Source organism: Podarcis liolepis (genome assembly GCF_965112155.1).
Source record: "Podarcis liolepis genome assembly, chromosome: 10".
NCBI lineage: Eukaryota > Metazoa > Chordata > Lepidosauria > Squamata > Lacertidae > Podarcis > Podarcis liolepis.
The window spans coordinates 57,344,882-57,364,529 of record NC_139562.1 but is presented as its reverse complement, the minus strand read 5'-3'; the positions used below and the strand labels follow the sequence as shown (position 1 = coordinate 57,364,529).

At 42.1% G+C, this 19,648-nt stretch overlaps 1 protein-coding gene across 4 annotated transcripts in view; it reads left to right on the top strand.

Moving 5' to 3' along the window:
• The window catches only part of LAMB1 (laminin subunit beta 1), a 57,067-nt gene that overhangs the window by 35,554 nt on the left and 1,865 nt on the right, over nt 1–19,648 (top strand). For all 4 annotated transcript variants that reach the window (XM_083463244.1, XM_083463245.1, XM_083463242.1 and 1 more), the window contains 9 exons: nt 554–650; nt 6,946–7,315; nt 10,415–10,599; nt 10,915–11,156; nt 12,999–13,202; nt 13,614–13,758; nt 15,306–15,513; nt 15,739–15,880; nt 18,638–18,814. In XM_083463244.1, coding sequence (XP_083319370.1) covers nt 554–650; nt 6,946–7,315; nt 10,415–10,599; nt 10,915–11,156; nt 12,999–13,202; nt 13,614–13,758; nt 15,306–15,513; nt 15,739–15,880; nt 18,638–18,814 — 1,770 coding nt within the window. The remainder of the gene's footprint in view (nt 1–553; nt 651–6,945; nt 7,316–10,414; nt 10,600–10,914; nt 11,157–12,998; nt 13,203–13,613; nt 13,759–15,305; nt 15,514–15,738; nt 15,881–18,637; nt 18,815–19,648) is intronic.

Below are 19,648 nucleotides of genomic sequence, written 5' to 3'. Positions count from 1 at the left end.
AACCCTGCAAGTAACTGATATGAAGTCGGAAACAGTGGAATCTATTGTTTAGCCAACTTCTGTTATTGTAAAGATACGAAAGTTACAGAGAATGCTTGGTGTGGGAGACCCATATTTTCAAAAGGAATTGCAACCGAGGGAGAAGAATTTAAATTGACACTGTGGTACTGGAAAGGGCTTAATCCTTTCTCCTGTTCCACTTTTCCAAAGGAATATGTCTTTGTGTGATCTTTGACCTACAGTCTCAGCTGCAAGGGGAACATCCTTTCTTGGGGAAACAGTGCAAGAAGTATTGGTTTTCTGAGTAGCCTCTTCCCAAGCTGCTATTGACTCTTAACAAAACTAACTGAGATCCTATTTAAGGATCTCCAGAGTCATGTGTACTATGTCCATAATTCTGATAGGTGGCCAGTTAACATTTTTAGCTCTTTTGACACTTAATGTATCATATTGACAGATGGCTCTAGTGGCCTAATAAAGTCCCTGTGGCTTGTTCACTTTGTGAAATGCACCCTGTTCAGCTTATTTTTGTTGCATTTGTTTGAATTAACAGTTTACTGGGCAGTGCCAGTGCATGCCAGGATTTGGAGGGCGCACATGCAACGAGTGCCAGGAGTTTTTCTGGGGTGATCCTGGTGTGGACTGCCAAGGTGAGCACATTACTTTCATTGTTCCACGTGCATTATTAGCCTTTTGAAGGAGCACTTCTGTTTGTGAAATCTGCATGCGTTTCCCATATTGTAGCTTCTGCTGCGGTTGGGAGCCTAGGGATAATTGCTGATAGCTTGCCCTGTGCCTATGCGTGTAGAAAGGAAACAAAGCAGCATTCATATTGGCTCCCTCATGCTATGTTGCAAGGAATTAGATACACGAGAGAACTATGATTCTATAGTGCATTCATTAGCCTCTTCATGTTGCAATGTTTGTTACTATACAGCACTTAAAAAAGAAGCTCACTGATCTTAGCTGGCTTTTTTTAATGCTATTTTTGTGAAGCTAAATTTAATTCTAGTAAGAGTTTGGTTTTGAAGTGGATTTTTGCAGCTTTGTAACAGAAATGGCAGACTGGCTTTAGATGATAGAGATTTAGATGTTCATTTTCTAGTTTCTAGTAGTTGGGTTTTTTCATATTGTTAACAAAAATAATGTGAAAAGAGTATTTTCAGTTTTCCATATGGGGAGAATAGTGTCTTCTCGTTTTGGTTCTGTAAGAAAAGCACAGCATAGAATAAAAGGGGAGCAGCACCTAGGTGTATAAATAAATTAAGAACTCATTTACTGAGGCATGTTTTGTAAATATGCCTGGTCACTTCAGTTGCTATCCAAACCAGAACACCATACATTTAGAACACATTTAATGCCACTTAAAGCACATGACTTATGCCAAAGAACTCTGGGCACTGTAGTTCACCCTTAACAGAGCTACAATTCCCAGCACCCTTAACAAAATACAGTTCCCATCATTCTTTGGGGAAAGCCTCTTAGGCTGTCACATTTTGCCATTAACTATGGTGGTTGCCTCACCGCAAAAAGGGAACTGAAGAGCTGGAAAGGGTTCAGAAAAGGGCAGTCAAAATGATCAAGGGGTTGGAAAGGTTCCAACTTTGGGGTCTTTTTTGTTTGCAGAAAAGGTAAGTAAGAGGGGGTATGATAGGTTAAGGTAAAGCTACCCCTGCCCGTACGGGCCAGTCTTGACAGACTCTAGGGTTGTGCGCTCATCTCACTCTATAGGCCGGGAGCCAGCGCTGTCCACAGACACTTCCGGGTCACGTGGCCAGCGTGACAAGCTGCATCTGGTGAGCCAGCGCAGCACACGGAACGCCGTTTACCTTCCTGCTAGTAAGCGGTCCCTATTTATCTACTTGCACCTAGGGGTGCTTTCAAACTGCTAGGTTGGCAGGCGCTGGGACCGAACGACGGGAGCACACCCCACCGCGGGGATTCGAACCGCCGACCATGTGATCGGCAAGTCCTAGGCGCTGAGGTTTTACCCACAGCGCCACCCGCGTCCCATAGGGGGCATGATAGAAGTGTATAAAATTATGCACAGTCTTGAGAAAGGGGATAGAGAAAAGCTTTTCTGCCTCTCTCATAAAACTTGAACCCTGGAGTACCCAATTAAGCTGAGATTCAGGACAGACTGAATATTGTTCTCCATACAGTGTATAGTTAAACTATGGAATTTGCTCTTAGAAGAGGTAGTGATGGCTACCAACTTGAATTACTTTAAGAGGAGGATTAGACAAATTCATGGAGCGTAAAGGCTCTGAATGGCTACAAGCCACAACGGCTATGTTCTGCTTCCCCTGTTGGAGGCAATATGCCTCTGCTGAATAGAGACGGCAAGTCTAGTAACTGCAGACGATTGCACTCAGGTCCTTGTGAGCTTCCCATACACATCTGGTTGTTTACTGGGAGAAGAGAGTGCTGACCCAGATGGTCCTCTAGCGTGATCCTACAGGGTGCTTCTTATTTTCTTAATTTCTGAAAATATCAGATCTAGTTGTATTCAATGGATTTCAAACCAATTCTTGCCTAAGTGTGTATATGAGAGAAAGGTATCTGGGTATCTGCATTTAAAAATTGGTTCAGCTGAATAAAAAGGCCCCAATAACTTCATTTTTTTGGCATCAAGCATATAAAGGATTAGCCATTACACAGGGGGGAAATTGTGTTTAATGGATAGGCTGGAATCAGATCAGAATTCTATTATCTTTCGAGACTAAATGACTTTGTTATAAGAGTCCAAATCCTACTGAATCCCCCAGATTTCCTCTATCTGGAAGAGCATGCCTAAGAGACAAAAATACTGGTGAGCTTGGGATTTAGCATTAAAATAGGGCTTATTGCCAGGAGCTTTTGGAGTATTGTTTTAAATTAAAATGCAGTTGTGCTTGTTTTAACTCAACACAACTGCTAATATTTGCATTGTATGTATTATTGAATAAAAACCTCAAGAACAGGAAGAAGAGATGGGGGGAAGTTTTGTACTTATTGTACAAAATAGTAGTTACTGAAGGTAGGATTTCTGAAATTTTCAGAAGTTTCCCAAAGGTGTACTTAAGGTAGGTGCAGGTCTGTTTCTATGAAACAGGTTTAGAAAACATGTAAAGACTTGCAAAACTCTAAAGCATCCCATCAACTGAGACCTGGCTCACAGGTAATCACAGGCTGGTTCACAGGTATTGTTTCTGTGACCTTCCAAGGTTATCTCAGGTTTCCAAGCCTGGTTTGAAAGGCAAGAACAAACCATAGATTGTTAGTTCAGGTGTAATGACAAACTATGGTTTGCCTGGACTAGGAAGTAACTGACCCTGAACATACAAGGAGGAATACGGCATTTAATTCTAGATTTTATAAGCTATGACTTGAAGGGTAGCAAACATTCAGCATAAACTATATTCTAGCTTGAATGCTGTTCAAATTTGTTTACATGTGAGGATATACAGCATTAGGTAAAAGAAACTGAAGCATACATAGTTTAATTTTACTGATACTTCAGTTCAGACCTATGTTTAAGCCAATATATATACTATGTAAGCCATCACCAACCTGATGTCCTCCAGATGTTTTGGACTACAACTCCCATAAGCCCCAGACAGCCAGATGTCTTTCCAGTGTGTTTTTTGTCCTCCATTGGGAAAATATGATGGGCATTTTTATATATAAAAAACCCCTAATTATTTTGCATAAATTTCATAGACTACAAGTTGTCTGTGTGCTACAGGGTTTGTCATATCTAAATGAGAAAAAACCAAGGGGGATTTTGCACTTTGGTAGGTAAGATAAGAGACTTGCAATGTCTTCATCATGTTCTATGGAACTTGGGTGTCCTAGAGATCCCGTTCAATAAGAGTTTTCTAGCTACATACATTGTAATTGTGGAATGTATGAGATTTGGCTTCTTTACATTTCTTATTAGGATTGTCTACTCCAGGCATCCAGATGTGCTACCTAGGGATTTGCACTGACGTTGTTGTTTTTTTTAAAAAAACATTCCTCTATTCCACATGTGTATTGTTCTAATCAAGTACTGGATGATCCAGCAACAGTTAGTGTTCCCAAGTGTGTCCAGCACTAGGAAGTTCGTATGGGAATTTTCCAAGTACATGCTATCCTGATTTGATCCTCTAAAGAGGTTTCTGAGGAGTATGGAATAGCTTTTTAGTGTTTATTCAATAGTCAAAAATAAAAACAAGAGAAAAATTGGGGCCCCTGAAGAACTGTAGCACACAGAAATTAGGTAGGAAATCGGATTGCACTTGATTCACTGCTAGTCATATAGGACTCACTTTTATTTATATATTTACTTATATTTTACTATTACATTTATATACCACCTTTATCTTCCAAGGAGTTCTCCTTCCCATTTCATCCTCAACCCTGTGAGGTAGGTCAGGCTAAGAGATGGTGACTGGCCCAAGGTCACTCACTCAATGAGCTTTCATGGTTGATTGAGGATTCGAACCCTGGCCCAACACTCTAACCATTACACCAGGGAAATGCCATTGTTAGGTTCTTTAGGGGCACTGGATCATTTACAGAGCTCTGTACCAGGTTGATTGGTTATCTTGACAGGTTTATTTTGACATATAAGCGGAAGAGGGATCAAATTATTTATCACTTTTAATTCTTCTGTAGTTACCTGTTCATACATGGCATTAAATTATGGTTCCAGTAGTAGATAGGTAGCCGTGTTGGTCTGCCATAGTCAAAATAAAAAAATTCCTTCCAGTAGCACCTTAAAGACCAACTAAGTTAGTTCTTGGTATGAGCTTTCGTGTGCATGCACACTTCTTCAGATACACACCTCTCAGTGTATCTGAAGAAGTGTGCATGCACACGAAAGCTCATACCAAGAACTAACTTAGTTGGTCTTTAAGGTGCTACTGGAAGGAATTTTTTTACATTAAATTATGGTTTATTCAACTACACACACACACACACACACACACACACACACACACACACACGTATGTATTAAAAGTTCTGTATTATCCTTGTTACAACTGGAATTTGGTCTTTTCGTATACCATAAATGAACATGCAATTTTGTGTTCTGTTTATTATATTCATAAAAATGCCTCTGAATCACCGGCATTTGAGGGGAAATCCCAATTCCTTCAAGGAAAAGATAAATATAAATGCCCATTCATTTCAGTGTGATCAGGATCGTGTGCTCAAAAGTGAAACAAAAAATAACTTGACATGCTAAAATGGATTGAATGTGTAATGTGATATTATCTTGGGATCTTCAAGAGAAGGCAGCCATATACTGGTGGGCTTCTGTTTTCGTTACACCCATGTAAGGAATCCGAATAATTCACCATTATCCAGATAGTCTAATTTCCCACAAAGTAATAATAGTTTACTGGTGGTGGAAAGGGTTAAGTGCCTCCTTTCCCCTTCAATCTTCAAAGAGGAATGAGTTGCCGGAGGGGGTTTAAGAGGGGGTTTATGTTCCATTGCAATTCACTGTGGGAATGCTGAAGTCTCTTTGATGGAAATAAAACCCCTTGTGTTGGCTTATAATTCTGAGAACAAAAAGGCCATTTTGTTAAATTGCACCAACATAAGTTGAACAGCAGGACAACACATTTTTTTTGTATCCTATGTATTGAATTCCTCTCTACAAGAAAGCTGGTTTTGTTTATGGTAACTTGTTCTTTTAAATGGTTTTTAAGAAACTTGGCCAAGAGATGTGAATATTTAAACAACAGTATGTGCCCAAAGTATTAGCCCAACCCGAAGCTTCCCTTTCTTACATGTTCTTATGGGAAGTTTGAATATTTGTGGAAGAAACCTTGACAATAGGCCACAACATCCAGACAATACCTTACAGGATTCCTGATTGATGGATCATTTGCATATGTTAAATTTGTAAAGCCTTTTTGAAGGATGTGCATTTTCCTATGGGCTTTACATTGCTAGGGGTCAAACTCCTGTCATTTTGGATGCTGGCAGCATGTGCCTTTTTAAAATCATTTCATTTCACCTGCAGCTGTGATGGAAAGGATTCTCCCAACTGTCTCATCCCTTGTTAAAATGAAGCTTTTCAACACTGGTAGCTTCTAGTTTTCTTGCCCTGCTTGGCTATTTGGGGTCGACTAATGGAAAGCGCCAACTACCTATTGATTGTAAATTCTATTTCTGCTACACTAATAAGCGCGGTCCAGAGCCATTCATATCCATGGGAGTTTTGTCATTGACCTTAGTGGGATGTAAAGTGCATTCATACTGCAGACTGTTGGTCTTCAGACTGGTGGGATGGGACCTGCTGGTGAGTCATGGGTTGATTTAAAGTGGGTCACAACAGTAGCCATACAACATACCCTCATGCAAATATATTTCAATAAATTAAGAAACATGGCTCCAAGGTCTGAAAATCTTGCAGACTACTGGTTTTTAGACTATAGTACAAATACTTTTGATGAGAAATAAAACAGCTAAACTTAACCAGTACTGCACTTTAAACCCCTGTGGATTATCTCTGACCCACAAGTGGGGAGCAGAAGCAAGAAAGGGAGGAGAATTGGGAGTGTCAGGAACAGGGAAGCACTCCCTTGTGTCAGTTCACTAATTCACATTTAATTTGCACGCATTTCACTTCTATTCCAACCTTCCTCCAAGGAATTCAGGGCAGCAAACATGAGCCTCACAGCAACTTTCTGGAGCAGGACAGGCTAAGGTGTAAGACAGGCTTCAGTAGGGACTTTATGGTTGGATAGAGATTTGAATGCAGATCTCACTGGTGTTGGCATGCACAGCTATGGAGTGTGATCTGTACATTCACCCAACAAATAGATGGATAATCCCCGAGCTGCAGGAGTAGCAATTTTTCAGGAGAATTGGCATGGTTTGTTCATTTGTAAAACCGCTGCCATATTTGGTGGTTCCCCGCCCTTTGTTTGTGGTGTGTCTCCATTTATTTTTGTCTCTTTGCAGCTTGTGACTGTGATCAACGTGGCATCCAGACCCCACAATGCAACCGCACGACTGGGCAATGCATCTGCAACGCAGGGGTTGAGGGAACCCGTTGCGATAAGTGCACCCGAGGCTACTCCGGCACTTTCCCAGACTGTGCACCATGTCACCAGTGTTTTGCTCTTTGGGATGTCATCATTAGTGAGCTGACTAACAGGACACAGAGATTCCTGGAAAGAGCGAAAGCCCTGAAAATCACAGGGCTCAGTGGTCCTTACCGGCAGACACTCAGCTCTGTGGAGGAAAAACTGAATGAGATTAAAAGTATCATTGCTCAAAATCCTGCTGCTGAACCTCTTAAGAACATTGGAAATCTATTTGAGGAAGCAGAGTAAGTGTGGCATAAAACACAAATAGTCTTCTTTCGCATTTGCTCAGACATGGGGAGTGGGGATCTCATCATTCTGCAATTTTAATTAGACTTGTAAGCAGAAAGTAAAGAAAAAGAAGGTTGGAACTGTGCCTTACAGTGATTATGGAAAATTTGAAGGAAACTGTGAAACAGCTTTTCAATTAACAAGGTGGCACACCTGTTCGTTCCTTATCTTCTCCCTGAGTATAGGATAGAGACTTCCGTTAAAATGAAGGAATGTGGGATGAGAAATGATGTGCTTGAAATGTTCAGCCTCTAGCAAATTGCTCCTTCCTGTCCCTCCTTTCAGTCTAAGGAAGGGAAACTGCAAGACTGATTTGGTTTCTTGATATCACCAGTTGTTTTTGTAGCCTTAATGACAGTCGAGCAATTAAAGTAGCTTAACTGTATTAGGCAACTTAATTGGGTACAAATTAGGTGACTTAACTGTACCAACCTCTGTTAATGGATGATCATACAATCCTTTCAGGTTTTTAGTTTAACCTAACAGCTTGTGCAGTTTCCCCTGCAGAACTTGGTCCTGCATAAGAAAAACCAAAATACATTACCCCTTTTAGTACTTTGTATGCATTCGGCACCGACCATTTCCCTTGGAGCGCTGTGCAATAATTTCCCCCCACTGCAGATAATAATTTAAGAATTAAGCACTGTTGAACATGTTTAGACATAATTTATACCCACCCTGATTTGTACTTTGATCAGTTGCGAAGACCTGTTGTATATGGATGCCAAAAGAGAGGAACTGCAGTTTCAAAATCTCAGGCTTGGCAGACGACCACAGCACAATCTTGCCCAAGTGTTGTCTCGCAAGGGCTTTCAGTACCTTTTGTTTTCTGGCACTGTTATTCTTCAGGTGGTGCCAAATTATAAGCAACTCCTGTATGGATTAGCCTGTGTGAATCAACTTTCCCCCAGTATTATCAGTGTGGTCTTGCTTTGGTTTACTCGCCTACCCTGTTTGTGAGTTTTGCTTGCCATCATATAGATCTTACTACTGGATCTTCTTTATTTTTCAGTTATGCAGTTTTAAGGCACACACAGAGAAATTTCCCAAGAAAATATCCCGGAGAGTTAAAAATGCAAAAACAAAACAATTGCCATGCCCTAACAACTCCTTAATTCACATGCATCTTTGAAGAAAGAGTTCACTACATTCTCCCTTCCTTGCTAAACTGTTGTTGCATTTTTAAAGCTATAATAAGCAGCAGCATTTGAACACTAGTTTTCTACATTCAGTTTTCATTTGCAGAACAAATCAATCTCAAACGATGCATGATGGAAAGAAGTGTTCTTAATTCAGGGCCTAACTCTGACTACTTGCCCCTGTTGATTCCACCCTAGGAACAAAAGAAGTCATGCTAGATCAGGTCAGAGGGCCATCTGGTCCTAGTTCTCACAATGGCCAACCAGGTGCCTACTGTTTTTAATATTCAGTTGGAAGCCGCCCAGAGTGGCTGGGGAAACCCAGCCAGATGGGCGGGGTATAAATAATAAATTATTATTATTATTATTATTATTATTATTATTATTATTATTATTATTATTATTATTATTATTGGAAGACTGTAAGTAGGAATTGAGTTGAACAGCACTCTCCCCACCTGGTATTACCAGCAATTGGTATATGAAGGCATACTCCCTTGGCCACTGGAAGTACCGTATTTTTCGCTCTATAGGACGCACCTTGTTTTGGAGGGGGAGAACAAGAAAAAAAATTATCTCCCTCTCTGCTCAGCGCCCCTTCAACGAAGCGGCAGGAGAAACGGAGCCCCTTCCATTTCTCCTCCCGCTTCGCTGAAGGGGCGCCGCACAGCTCTCCCTCTCTGCTGAAGCCGGGAGAGTCTTGCTCTCCCGGCTTCAGCAAAAGGAACCCAAAGCCTTCGGAGCGCAGTGCGAGGTCCCGCCGTGCTCCAAAGGCTTCAGGCAGCTATCCCTGAAGCCTGGAGAACGAGAGGGGTCGGTGCGCACCGACCCCTCTCGCTTTCCAGGCTTCAGCGAAAGCAACGCGTAGCCTCCAGAGCGCGGAGGGAGCGCTCCCACTGCGCTTTGGAGGCTTTGCGTTGCTATCGCTGAAGCCAAGGAGCCTGCATTTGCTCCATAGGACGCACACACATTTCCCCTTAATTTTTGGAGGGGGAAAAGTGTGCCCTGTGGAGCGAAAAATATGGTATAATATAGCCATCATGTTGCCCTACCCTAAAAATTCCTACTGAGCTTTTGCATAAAACATTTTCCACAGGCATTTTCCACATGTGAGGGTTAGGGAAAGTGGGTTCTGTTCCCTGCTGTATGTGCATTTGGTGTAACTGAGGACTACAGAAGAACACAAATGCTGGGACAGTCGTTATAGTAGGGTTAAGGAGAATTTCCCCTTTTTAAAGCAAGATACCTTGCACAAATACATTAATATCTCATTTCATTTGTTCAGAGGTTGAGTCCATGCAGATAATGCGCATGCCCAAGGACTAATTCTCTAGGCTTGGCAACTTCCCTCAAAATGTTGTTTATGTTCATTATGATGAGTCCTACTTTGTGTTAAACGTGGAGGAAGTCTACAGCACAGCCAGCTTCCATTTTGTCTCATATTTTACGGAATAAAATAATCTATTATGCATTGACCCTCCCACCCCTTAATCATAACTAGTTCGTCTGGGAAAGAGTCTGGGAAAAATAAATTAACAACCATTTGTTAACTATGTGGGATACAAAAGAAATTATGTATGGATTCTATGAGCCAATGCTATGACCTATGCAGTTGGCAAAGTTCAAGCACATTACAGCAGACTTCTGGAATCCAGATTGAGTTAAATCTCACACAAAACAGCTGTTCTCTGAGCTCTTTGCTGCTTTCTGCTTATAAAATGTGATTTTGTTTTTAAGCCACAAATTCTGATTAATGAGTATTTTGAGTAGGGAAGTTGTAACAAACTCATTAACCACATTCTTGGGGTGAAAAGGAAGGAATTAACCTATCATTTGGATTTATTTATATTTTAAATTCAAGGCCAGTAGGTTTTTGTTTTGTAACAATAAATGTTGGTTCTGTTTGGTTCACAGGAAGTTAACAGCAGATGTTACAGAAAAGATAGCTGAAGTAGAAGAAAAAGTATCGAAGGTGGCCTCTGAAAGCAATACCACAGACACTCAACTGAGCGCCCTGGAGGCAGATGCAAAGAGCCTAGACAATGTTGTGAAAGAACTTGCAGAGCAACTAGAATTCATAAAAATATCTGATGTTCGGGGTCAGTGTTTGTATGCTTGTGTTTTGGGAATAAGTTTAATTAGGGGGGAGGAATCCAACCAAAATTAAGTGCTTTGAACTATCATTTATTTCAGAGCAACAAAATTAAGTTTGTGCTTAATATGCCCAGTCAATTATATGTGCTTAACGATGGCTGTAGCATGCCTTTCATTTTCTTGGAAGAGCACGCAGAGATCTTGGGTCTGTTGACTTCCAGGGCAATTACACCCAGTGTATTGTGTACATGCTTCTCATGTTACAATTTCAAATGAGGCCAGCCAGAATACTCAATAATCATCACATTGGATTTTTACAGGAGCCTTGGACAGCATCACCCAGTATTTCCAGAGGTCCCTGGATGCTGAAAGGAGAGCCAATGCCTCAACTCTTCTTCCTGGTAGTGTAGTAGAGCAGTCAGCTGAGATGCGCCTAGAGGTGGAGAGCTTGATGAATGAGACTGAGGCCAGCTTCAAGGCTAAGCAAGAAGAGCAGTCACGCCTCTTGGATGAACTTGCAGGCAAGCTCCAAAGTCTGGATCTTGCAGAAGTGTCTGAGAAGGTAAAGTGCAGAGCCTTTGGTAAAAGGGCCAGTGACTGCAGAAAAGGGCCAGAGAATGGTCATAAAACAAGAGGAGCTAAAAGACAGGAGCAGCGTTGAATATGCTGCATGTAAATGGAAAAGTGTGAGAGCTGCAGTTGGGCACATTGCAATGGATTACAGAGGCTAATGTGCTCTTTTACAGATACATTACAAATGAGGCACATATATAGAAAACTAAAGCCCTATTTAGGCAGTCACCTTCATGTATGGCGTAACAGGGAGAGGGGGGCTATTCTGTGTGGGGTGGTGGGCATTTCAAATTCCTGATCCCATCCACCCATGTATTGGGTGCTGAAGTGTGGAAGGGGGCAATAAAATCCCTCCTGCATAACAAGAGAACATAAATGAGAAGAGGGTCTAACCGGGCAGCCACTTTCTGGAACAAAAAAGGATGAGAATTCCACACCTTTGGACCATTCAGTAATGATTGGAACAAAGTTTTAAAAAAGAAGGGACCAATGTTTTCCACAAGAAGGGAGTTTTGGGTTACAGCCACTGGCTTGAGAATATCTAATAAAAGTTCATTTTTTTCAGTTACTGGAAGTTAGTAAGGACATAAGATGAGTCTGTTGGTTCAGGCCAATGACCCATCTAGGCCAGATCCTGTTCTCAGTGGCTGACCAGATGCATGTGCAAGTTGAACATGAGTGCAACAGCTGAAATCTGACCACCTGGTAATCAGAAGCACAGTACCTCTAACAGAGGTAGAACATGGCTATTATGGCTGCTAGCAACTGATAGCCTTGCCCTCCATGAATTTGCCTGATCCTCTTTTAAAGCCATCCAGTTTGAGGACCATCTTTGCCTCCTGTGGCGCAAGTTCCACAGTTTAGCTGTGTGTTGAGTGAAGAAGTACTTGCTTTTATCTGTTCTGAATCTTCCAGTGTTCAGCTTCATAGGATGTTCAGTGTTATGAGCGGGCGAGAATGCCTTTTCTTTACTCACTTTCTCCATGCTATGCAGAATTTCTTAAAATTCTCTAAACTCAAAAGTCCGAAGAAGCTGCAACCTTTCCTCATCGTCATTCCACCCTTAATCATTTTGGTTTCCCTTTTCTGAATGATTTGGAACTCTACAATATCATTTTCTTGAGACTGCGCACTGTACCTGACAAGATAGCTAACCTAGGTAAATGGAGAGACACTTAATGCTCTGTCTAGCAACCTCACCCACCCACCCTGGTTTTAAGAAAATGCTAACCTTTCACTTTTGTTCATTCTTTTCTTGGGGTTGCCCAAAGGCAACTGCTGTTGTCAACATTCTGCTGTCAGTTATAATTAAAAGTAACATACTGTAGGCATAAGGTGGGCTAATCACTTCCCTAAAGCAAACTAGTGTGGCCAAGGTACCGCTCTCCCAAGGTAGAATAATTTCATGCTAACCCCTTCTCCTTTTCAAATGGGAATACTAAACTGTATCGAAATCTGATAGCCATGAAAGAAAACTGCACATGCAAATCCTGGTTACGTGCGTCTCAAAGGCCAATACAAACACTGAGGGGGCATAATTTTTCACTGCCCGAGCTGGAGCAGTGCCCCTATGAGGAAAGGTCACCATGCTTGGGGCTTTTGTGTTTAGAAAAACAGGCCAGTACAGAAAGGAGCATCATAGAGGCGAAGAGAGTAGCAGGAGAATAAACATTTTCTAACAGCCTTTGTGTTCTCGATGGGGCTCTGGAAATTTGTCAAGCCGCAACTAATAGGATAGGGCTTTAGGGAGCTGGCTCGGAAATTTGTTTGGAAAGGGTGATAACCTCACCGCCACCCCACTCTTTCCTCTGTCTAATCCTGTCTGCTGCAGACGTGCGGAACTCCCCTCGGGTCTTCCTGTGCTGATTCAGAATGTGGTGGCCTGAGCTGCCGCACAGAAGATGGAAAAAGGAAATGTGGAGGACCAGGCTGTGATGGGTTGGTCACTGTGGCCCACAATACCTGGCAGAAGGCGATGGATTTCGACAGAGACATACTCAGCGCTTTGGCAGAAGTTGAACAGCTCTCCAGAATGGTGATTTTATTATTGACTGTTGTTTTTAAAAGGTAGATCAACCAGAATGAATTTTAGAATAGTAATAAAAAGCTTAATCAGTAGATTGGGCAGGTCTGGACAATTGCAAACAAAACTTCTCCCCAAAATAATTGGTTCTTTACAGTTTGCATGATCCTGCTAAGTACCCTCATTAAAGAAAAAGGTCTGGCTTAAGTAGAGATTCCGATGAGTACTACACAAAGCATCTTGGGCTGTTTAAAATATTGTTGTGTTTACATCAATTTAAGAATGTTCTCTAACTTTTATGAGAACCGCTCTCACACAGCTTCAATGCTGACGAATTGCTTTCTCAATGTCTCTTCTTCTTATCCCTGAGCATTTTTAAAGATGGTCAGAAATAGAAAATAATGGCCCATTTATTTCACTTAGGTCTCAGAGGCAAAACAGAGAGCAGACGAAGCAAAACAGAATGCACAAGAGGTTCTCCTAAAAACCAACGCCACCAAAGAGCAAGTGGACCGGAGCAACAAGGATCTGCGGAATCTTATTAAGCAAATCAGGGAATTTCTGATGAGTAGGTCTTGTTTTAATATGGTTAGCTTGCTGTTTTGGGACTGTTGTGAATAAGCGCTTCCTCTTCTTAACCTAGTATTTTAATTATGCACATTTATTCAATTGCATGTACTTATATGAGACATTCCAAAGTCATGCGTAAACAAAAGGGTTTTCACTTTGTGCCTAGATTAAATCATTGCAACAGTTTTCTGGGGGGAATCCCATAGTATCTTTCCCATTCAAGCACCTCTCTCTTCCTTGGGACTATGTCCTCCTTTCCTAAGTTCCCATGCTTCCCTGTTGCTGCTGGACAGGCAGACCAAGCCTGCTTTGGGTGTGTTTCTACTTCCTTCATTTATGTCTCTCCTGCCTGTTCTAGCCAATAGCTTTATGACTGCCCCATCCAATTCTGGCATCAGGGCAGCTCAGCTAATCACTGGTAGTGACTTCACTTCTCCCACTCCAACCCTTACTGTGTTACCATACAAAAGTGTACTGATGATTTGAACATCCTCTGAAGGCAGGAAACTGCGATGGGGCAACACGAAGAACTGCTTTTCCTCACATTCCACGATCAGTACAGTTAGTGCTGAAGTGACTTTATTCATGGTACTTTGTGCGCTGAGAACCTGGATCAAAGTATTTGGGTTTTTCTAGGAGGAAAGTAGTTTGCAGAGTACAGATATAAATCCACCCACAAAGATTTAACTAGTGGCAACAAAGAGCAGTAAGATCATTATTCTTTGAAGAAGTTGGAATACGCTTTTAACAGCATCCAGCATCCTTTTAACAGCATCCTTTTAACAGCATCCAAGATTCCTGGCCCAGAACATGTGGAACAGCTTATATAACTGCTTCAGCTCATCACACCAGCCTGATTAGCTGCGTAGCATCACTCCTGTACAGGCAAAAAAATGGCTATGCAACACGATAGACGTTCACTTTTAGTGGAGATATATATATATATATATATATATATATATATATATATATATATATATATGCATATGCAGAAACAGGATTTTTATCTGCTCCATGCAGTGTTCCATGCACATACACTCTCTCTCTTGACTTCTTCATCCATATAAGTCATAGAATGCATGAACACCTTTTGTTATATAAGCTACAATGTTATATCAATTGATCAGAGATTGAAGTAAGTTGAATGCAGGATGGAACGACCTGCATAATTTTAACTCTCCATATTACTCAAAAGTAATTTTGTCAATGACAGAAAGTTCATTACATTTGCTATGATACATTATTGATCAAAATCCACCACATGCCTGAGGCCATCATTTATTTTTGATGTTACTTCCATCTGCCATTGCCCTTTGGCAAGAATTCCTTCCCAATACTCAACTGCCTGATCAGATGCGAGATTCTTAAGACGTCTTAGAAATTCATCAAAGCTAAAGCACTTCCAAAGAGTGTGGACTTTTATACCTTTTTTATTATTATAAAAAAGTGCCACCTGGCCCCTGTTTTTTCTTGGCTTTATAGGAAATAAAACGTGATGAGGAAGGGAGCCATCTCACTCACTGTTTCTGTTTACCATTTCAACAGAAGACAGTGCTGATCTGGACAGCATTGAGGCAGTTGCTAACGAAGTGCTCAACATGGAGATGCCCAGCACACCTGAGCAGTTGCAAACACTTGCAGATAATATTCGTGAACGGGTGGAGAGCCTTTCGGATGTTGAGACTGTCCTACAGCAGAGTGCCGGAGACATAGCAAGGGCAAAAACGCTGTTAGATGAAGCTAAAAAAGCCAGGTACCTATTTTTTACTCCCCCTTGCTCTGAAACAGGTTGTCTTTTTTACCTTTCAGTGGAATCCTAGAAGACTATATTTGTGCCCTGAAAAGTGTTCAGTATTTAATAAGCATGTTGAGAAACTGGGAGTAAGTTTAGCCTGTTGCATATTCTTTGAAAAGGCCAACCCAAAAGAATCCTTTTTAAGGAGAGTCTGTCCTTTTGTAATTAATTTCCATTCCACAGTAAAAGTGCAACAGATGTCAAAGTCACTGCAGACATGGTGAAAGAAGCTCTGGAAGAAGCCGAAAAAGCCCAAGATGCAGCTGAAAAGGCCATCAAACTAGCAGATGAAGACATACAAGGAACACAAGACCTACTTACCTCTGTGAGTTTCAATCACCTAAATCTGCTTTTGGAAGTAGAGTTATGGCCATGTATGTTCTCATGCTGTCCTACTTTTGTACAGGATACACAATAATCTTATCTTCTGGTTCATTCTATTATCACCTAATACTATCTGTTCCTTAAATCAGTGTTTCAATATAGCTAGGCTTTGTCTAGAAAAGTACAGAAACTGAGAAAACAAAAACAGTTGATGGCTGATTTGGGGTGGGATGAACAAGAAGCGAAAAATCCGTTCACCACCCTTTGTACAAAAGCAGTGGAGGTAGAATGGAAGAAAGCCTTTGTTACTAATGTACTGGCCCTGTTACATGCTCAGTCAGATACCGTACCACAAGCATTAGTCACTTGCATCCAGGTTGTTTGTCTTGCTGCCTCTATAATCTGATCTTCCTTTCATACCATAGCAGAGGAAATGCAAAGGTGGTCAGAAGGGGTTCCAAGGGGCTCCTGTGTCAGTTATCTGTGTTGGCAGTCGGGTCCAGAAACAGAAAAGGCAATCAGTAGGAAAGAAATCAGTGAAAAACAGTGGCAACCAATTTAGCACATTGGTTGAACAATTATGACTAGCCCATCTGCACCCTGAATTAAGATTGCAATTCAGCCTTTTACCCCATATGATGATGGTCTCAACATAGCAAGCAAACTTTCAATGCTCCCCTTATATCAGGTTGTACATCACAGCTGTTGGTTTAGGCAGGGAGTTGCTGGAAATATTAGGGATGCGGGTGGCACTGTGGGTTAAACCACAGAGCCTAGGGCTTGCCAATCAGAAGGTCGGCGGTTCGAATCCCTGCGATGGGGTGAGCTCCCTTTGCTCGGTCCCTGCTCCTGCCAACCTAGCAGTTCAAAAGCATGAAGTGCAAGTAGATAAATAGGTACCGCTCCGGTGGGAAGGTAAATGGCATTTCTGTGCGCTGCTCTGGTATGCCAGAAGCGGCTTAGTCATGCTAGCCACATGACCCAGAAGCTGTATGCCAGCTCCCTCGGCCAGTAAAGTGATATGAGCGCTGCAACCCCAGAGTCATCTGCGACTGGACCTAATGGTCAGTCCTTTTGCTGGAAATAGGGCATTTTTAAAACCATGACAGCAGCAAAACAACTCTCTGCCCCTTAAATTACTCTGCTGAAATAGAGAAAGCTTGGGTAACAGAGAGTGGATTTTTGTCTGGAAGGATTGGTGAGCTGTAGTCTCAAACATTTTTAATTCTTAGTGTGCCTTTTGCCCCAGGCTGATTGAGATACCTTGGGCTTATAGTAAAATAAAAACTGTAGGTCCTGCAAGCGTGGTGCCTGCCTGCCCTGCCTAGATGACAATTGCACTTAGGCCTGTCTTGGTACTACTTCTTTCATCCAGCTAGGCCAGAGCTTTCCAAACTTTTCATGTTGGTGAGACACTTTTTCGACATGCATCACTTCTCAACATAGTAATTCAGTTTTACTAGGGAACACAAGCTTAAACTAACCCCTTTCCAGCCCCGGGAGGAGCGTTAATGTGACACACCTACACACTGCAGTCGACACACTTAATGTGTTGTGACACAGAGTTTGGAAAGCTCTGAACTAGATAGACCTTGGTGATATATGGCAGATTGGTAGCCATGCCCTTGCTCAAATCATAGGAGATCTCTTTTTTCTTAGTAAACTGGATTTAGTAATTAGCCGAATGAGTGATTTACTACTGAATTTTATTTGGGACACTGTTAACAGGCAGCAAAGCAACCATCTACATTCCCTTCCCCTGAAACCCCTCCTTCCTCCAATTGTTTTGCTCGCAATTCAGTGCGCCAAAAGGTAGCACAGCAACTTAACTCAATAGGGTTTAAGCATCTAACTGTAGTTAGTTCAAAGACTGTAATGAAGGGGATCACAGCTCAACAGTAGAGTATCTGCTTTGCATGCAGACGATCCCAACTTCTATTCCCAAGCAGTGTCTCGTGGAAGTGTACTGTATAGAACAGGCATAGGCAAACTCAGCCCTCCAGATGTTTTGGGACTACAACTCCCATCATCCCTGACCACTAGTCCTGTTAGCTAGGGATTATGGGAGTTGTAGTCCCAAAAACATATGGAGGGCCGAGTTTGCCTATGCCTGGTATAGAACAACAAAATAATTACAGTGGTGCCTCGCAAGACGAAAAGAATCCGTTCTGTGATTCTCTTCGTCTAGCGGTTTTTTCGTCTTGCGAAGCAAGCCCATTGACGGATTAGCGCTATTAGCGGCTTTTAGCGGCTTATCTGCTGATCAGATCAGCTAATAAGCGGCTTAGAAAAAGGGGGGGAGGGGGAAAAACCAGCAGGAACTCGCAAGACATTGTCGTCTTGCGAAGCAAGCCCATAGGAGATTCGTTTTGCGAAGCACCTCCAAAACGGAAAACTCTTTCATCTAGCGAGTTTTCCGTCTTGCGAGGCATTCGTCTTGCGGGGCACCACTGCATTGGACAGGCTACCCTTGTCTTCCCTCATTTTTGCATGAAGACCACAACCACCTCTTCCCACTGGGCCGGAGAAAAACTATCAGCTGTATAGCAGCAACATCCCAGGTCAGTGGAAAGGAAAGGAAGGCAAGTGTCACCTCATGCAGTTGATGAAAGCTGGGGGAAAGAGGAGGAAAAGCATAAGCCTGCCAGAACACAGAGATTTAAACGCTTGGAAAACTTTGTAAGCTGAACAAGTATGTCGTTAAAGTACTGTGGTTTGGGAAGAAATTTGTGCATCATGTTCTCATTTGCAATGCTAGATTGAATCTGAAACTGCAGCTTCGGAAGAAACTCTGAACAACGCCACTCTGCGCATTGCTGAGCTAGAGAAGAACGTGGAAGTGCTTCGACAAAAGACTGCTACAAACATAGAGGACATTAGAGCAGCTGAAGAAACTGTTGCGACTGTGAATCAAAGTACCACAGATACCAAAAGAGTAAGGCTCTCCATTTGAAATTACTTTCTATGTTCTCAAGAAACAAAGGCATTTTCTTAGGTACCAGCTTGTGTTGTCTGGTTTGCCCTTGGATTTGTAAGTAAAATCAGGCCTGGCCAAAGAAACTATCAAAGCAGTTTGGCCATAACACAATGCAAACCATCGGACTGTAAAAAGCATGTGCCATTTTAACTGTTGTGTGACGTGCATCTCACTATCCCGTGGAACTGAATGAGGTTTTCTTGAGGCAGGAATCTGACATTCCATTTTCAGTGGTGGTTAAAAGTGCTTCACATCTTGAGAGCACACATAACTTTATGCAGCGGTGAGCTATGGATTCTTGCTTGCATGGCTATTGGGACTGTGTAGTTCCTGGGGCAGGGAGCTAGCTAAACCAGGCACAACTCAGTGAGTGTATGGGTGATGTAAGACAGTAGTAAAGAAGCTTCACTTTGTAGGCTTAATTAGGCCCACTAGGCCTATTTGACTGAAGCCAGGCCCACTGTTCAGCACCTTACTTTCTGTAACAGCAGGCTCAGAACTGTGCAGTCCCTGGTACCAATTGCATTCGGCACTTTTCTGATGCCCTGCGGCAACAAAATAAGGTGCTAAAATTGAAAAAGGCATTGAATTAGAGCTACGGAGAAAGTATTGGAACCGTGGACTACGCTCTCAATTCTTCATTTGAAGGTGTACCACTTGATAAGTCACCCACCTGTCCAAGTTGACTCTGGAGTTTGGGCACAGCCCCATTTTGGGATCTGAGGCAAAGCACTATATGGTGTTCCCCTTTCCCGTCAAGGAAGAGGTGGTAATGAAGATCTACATCAGGAA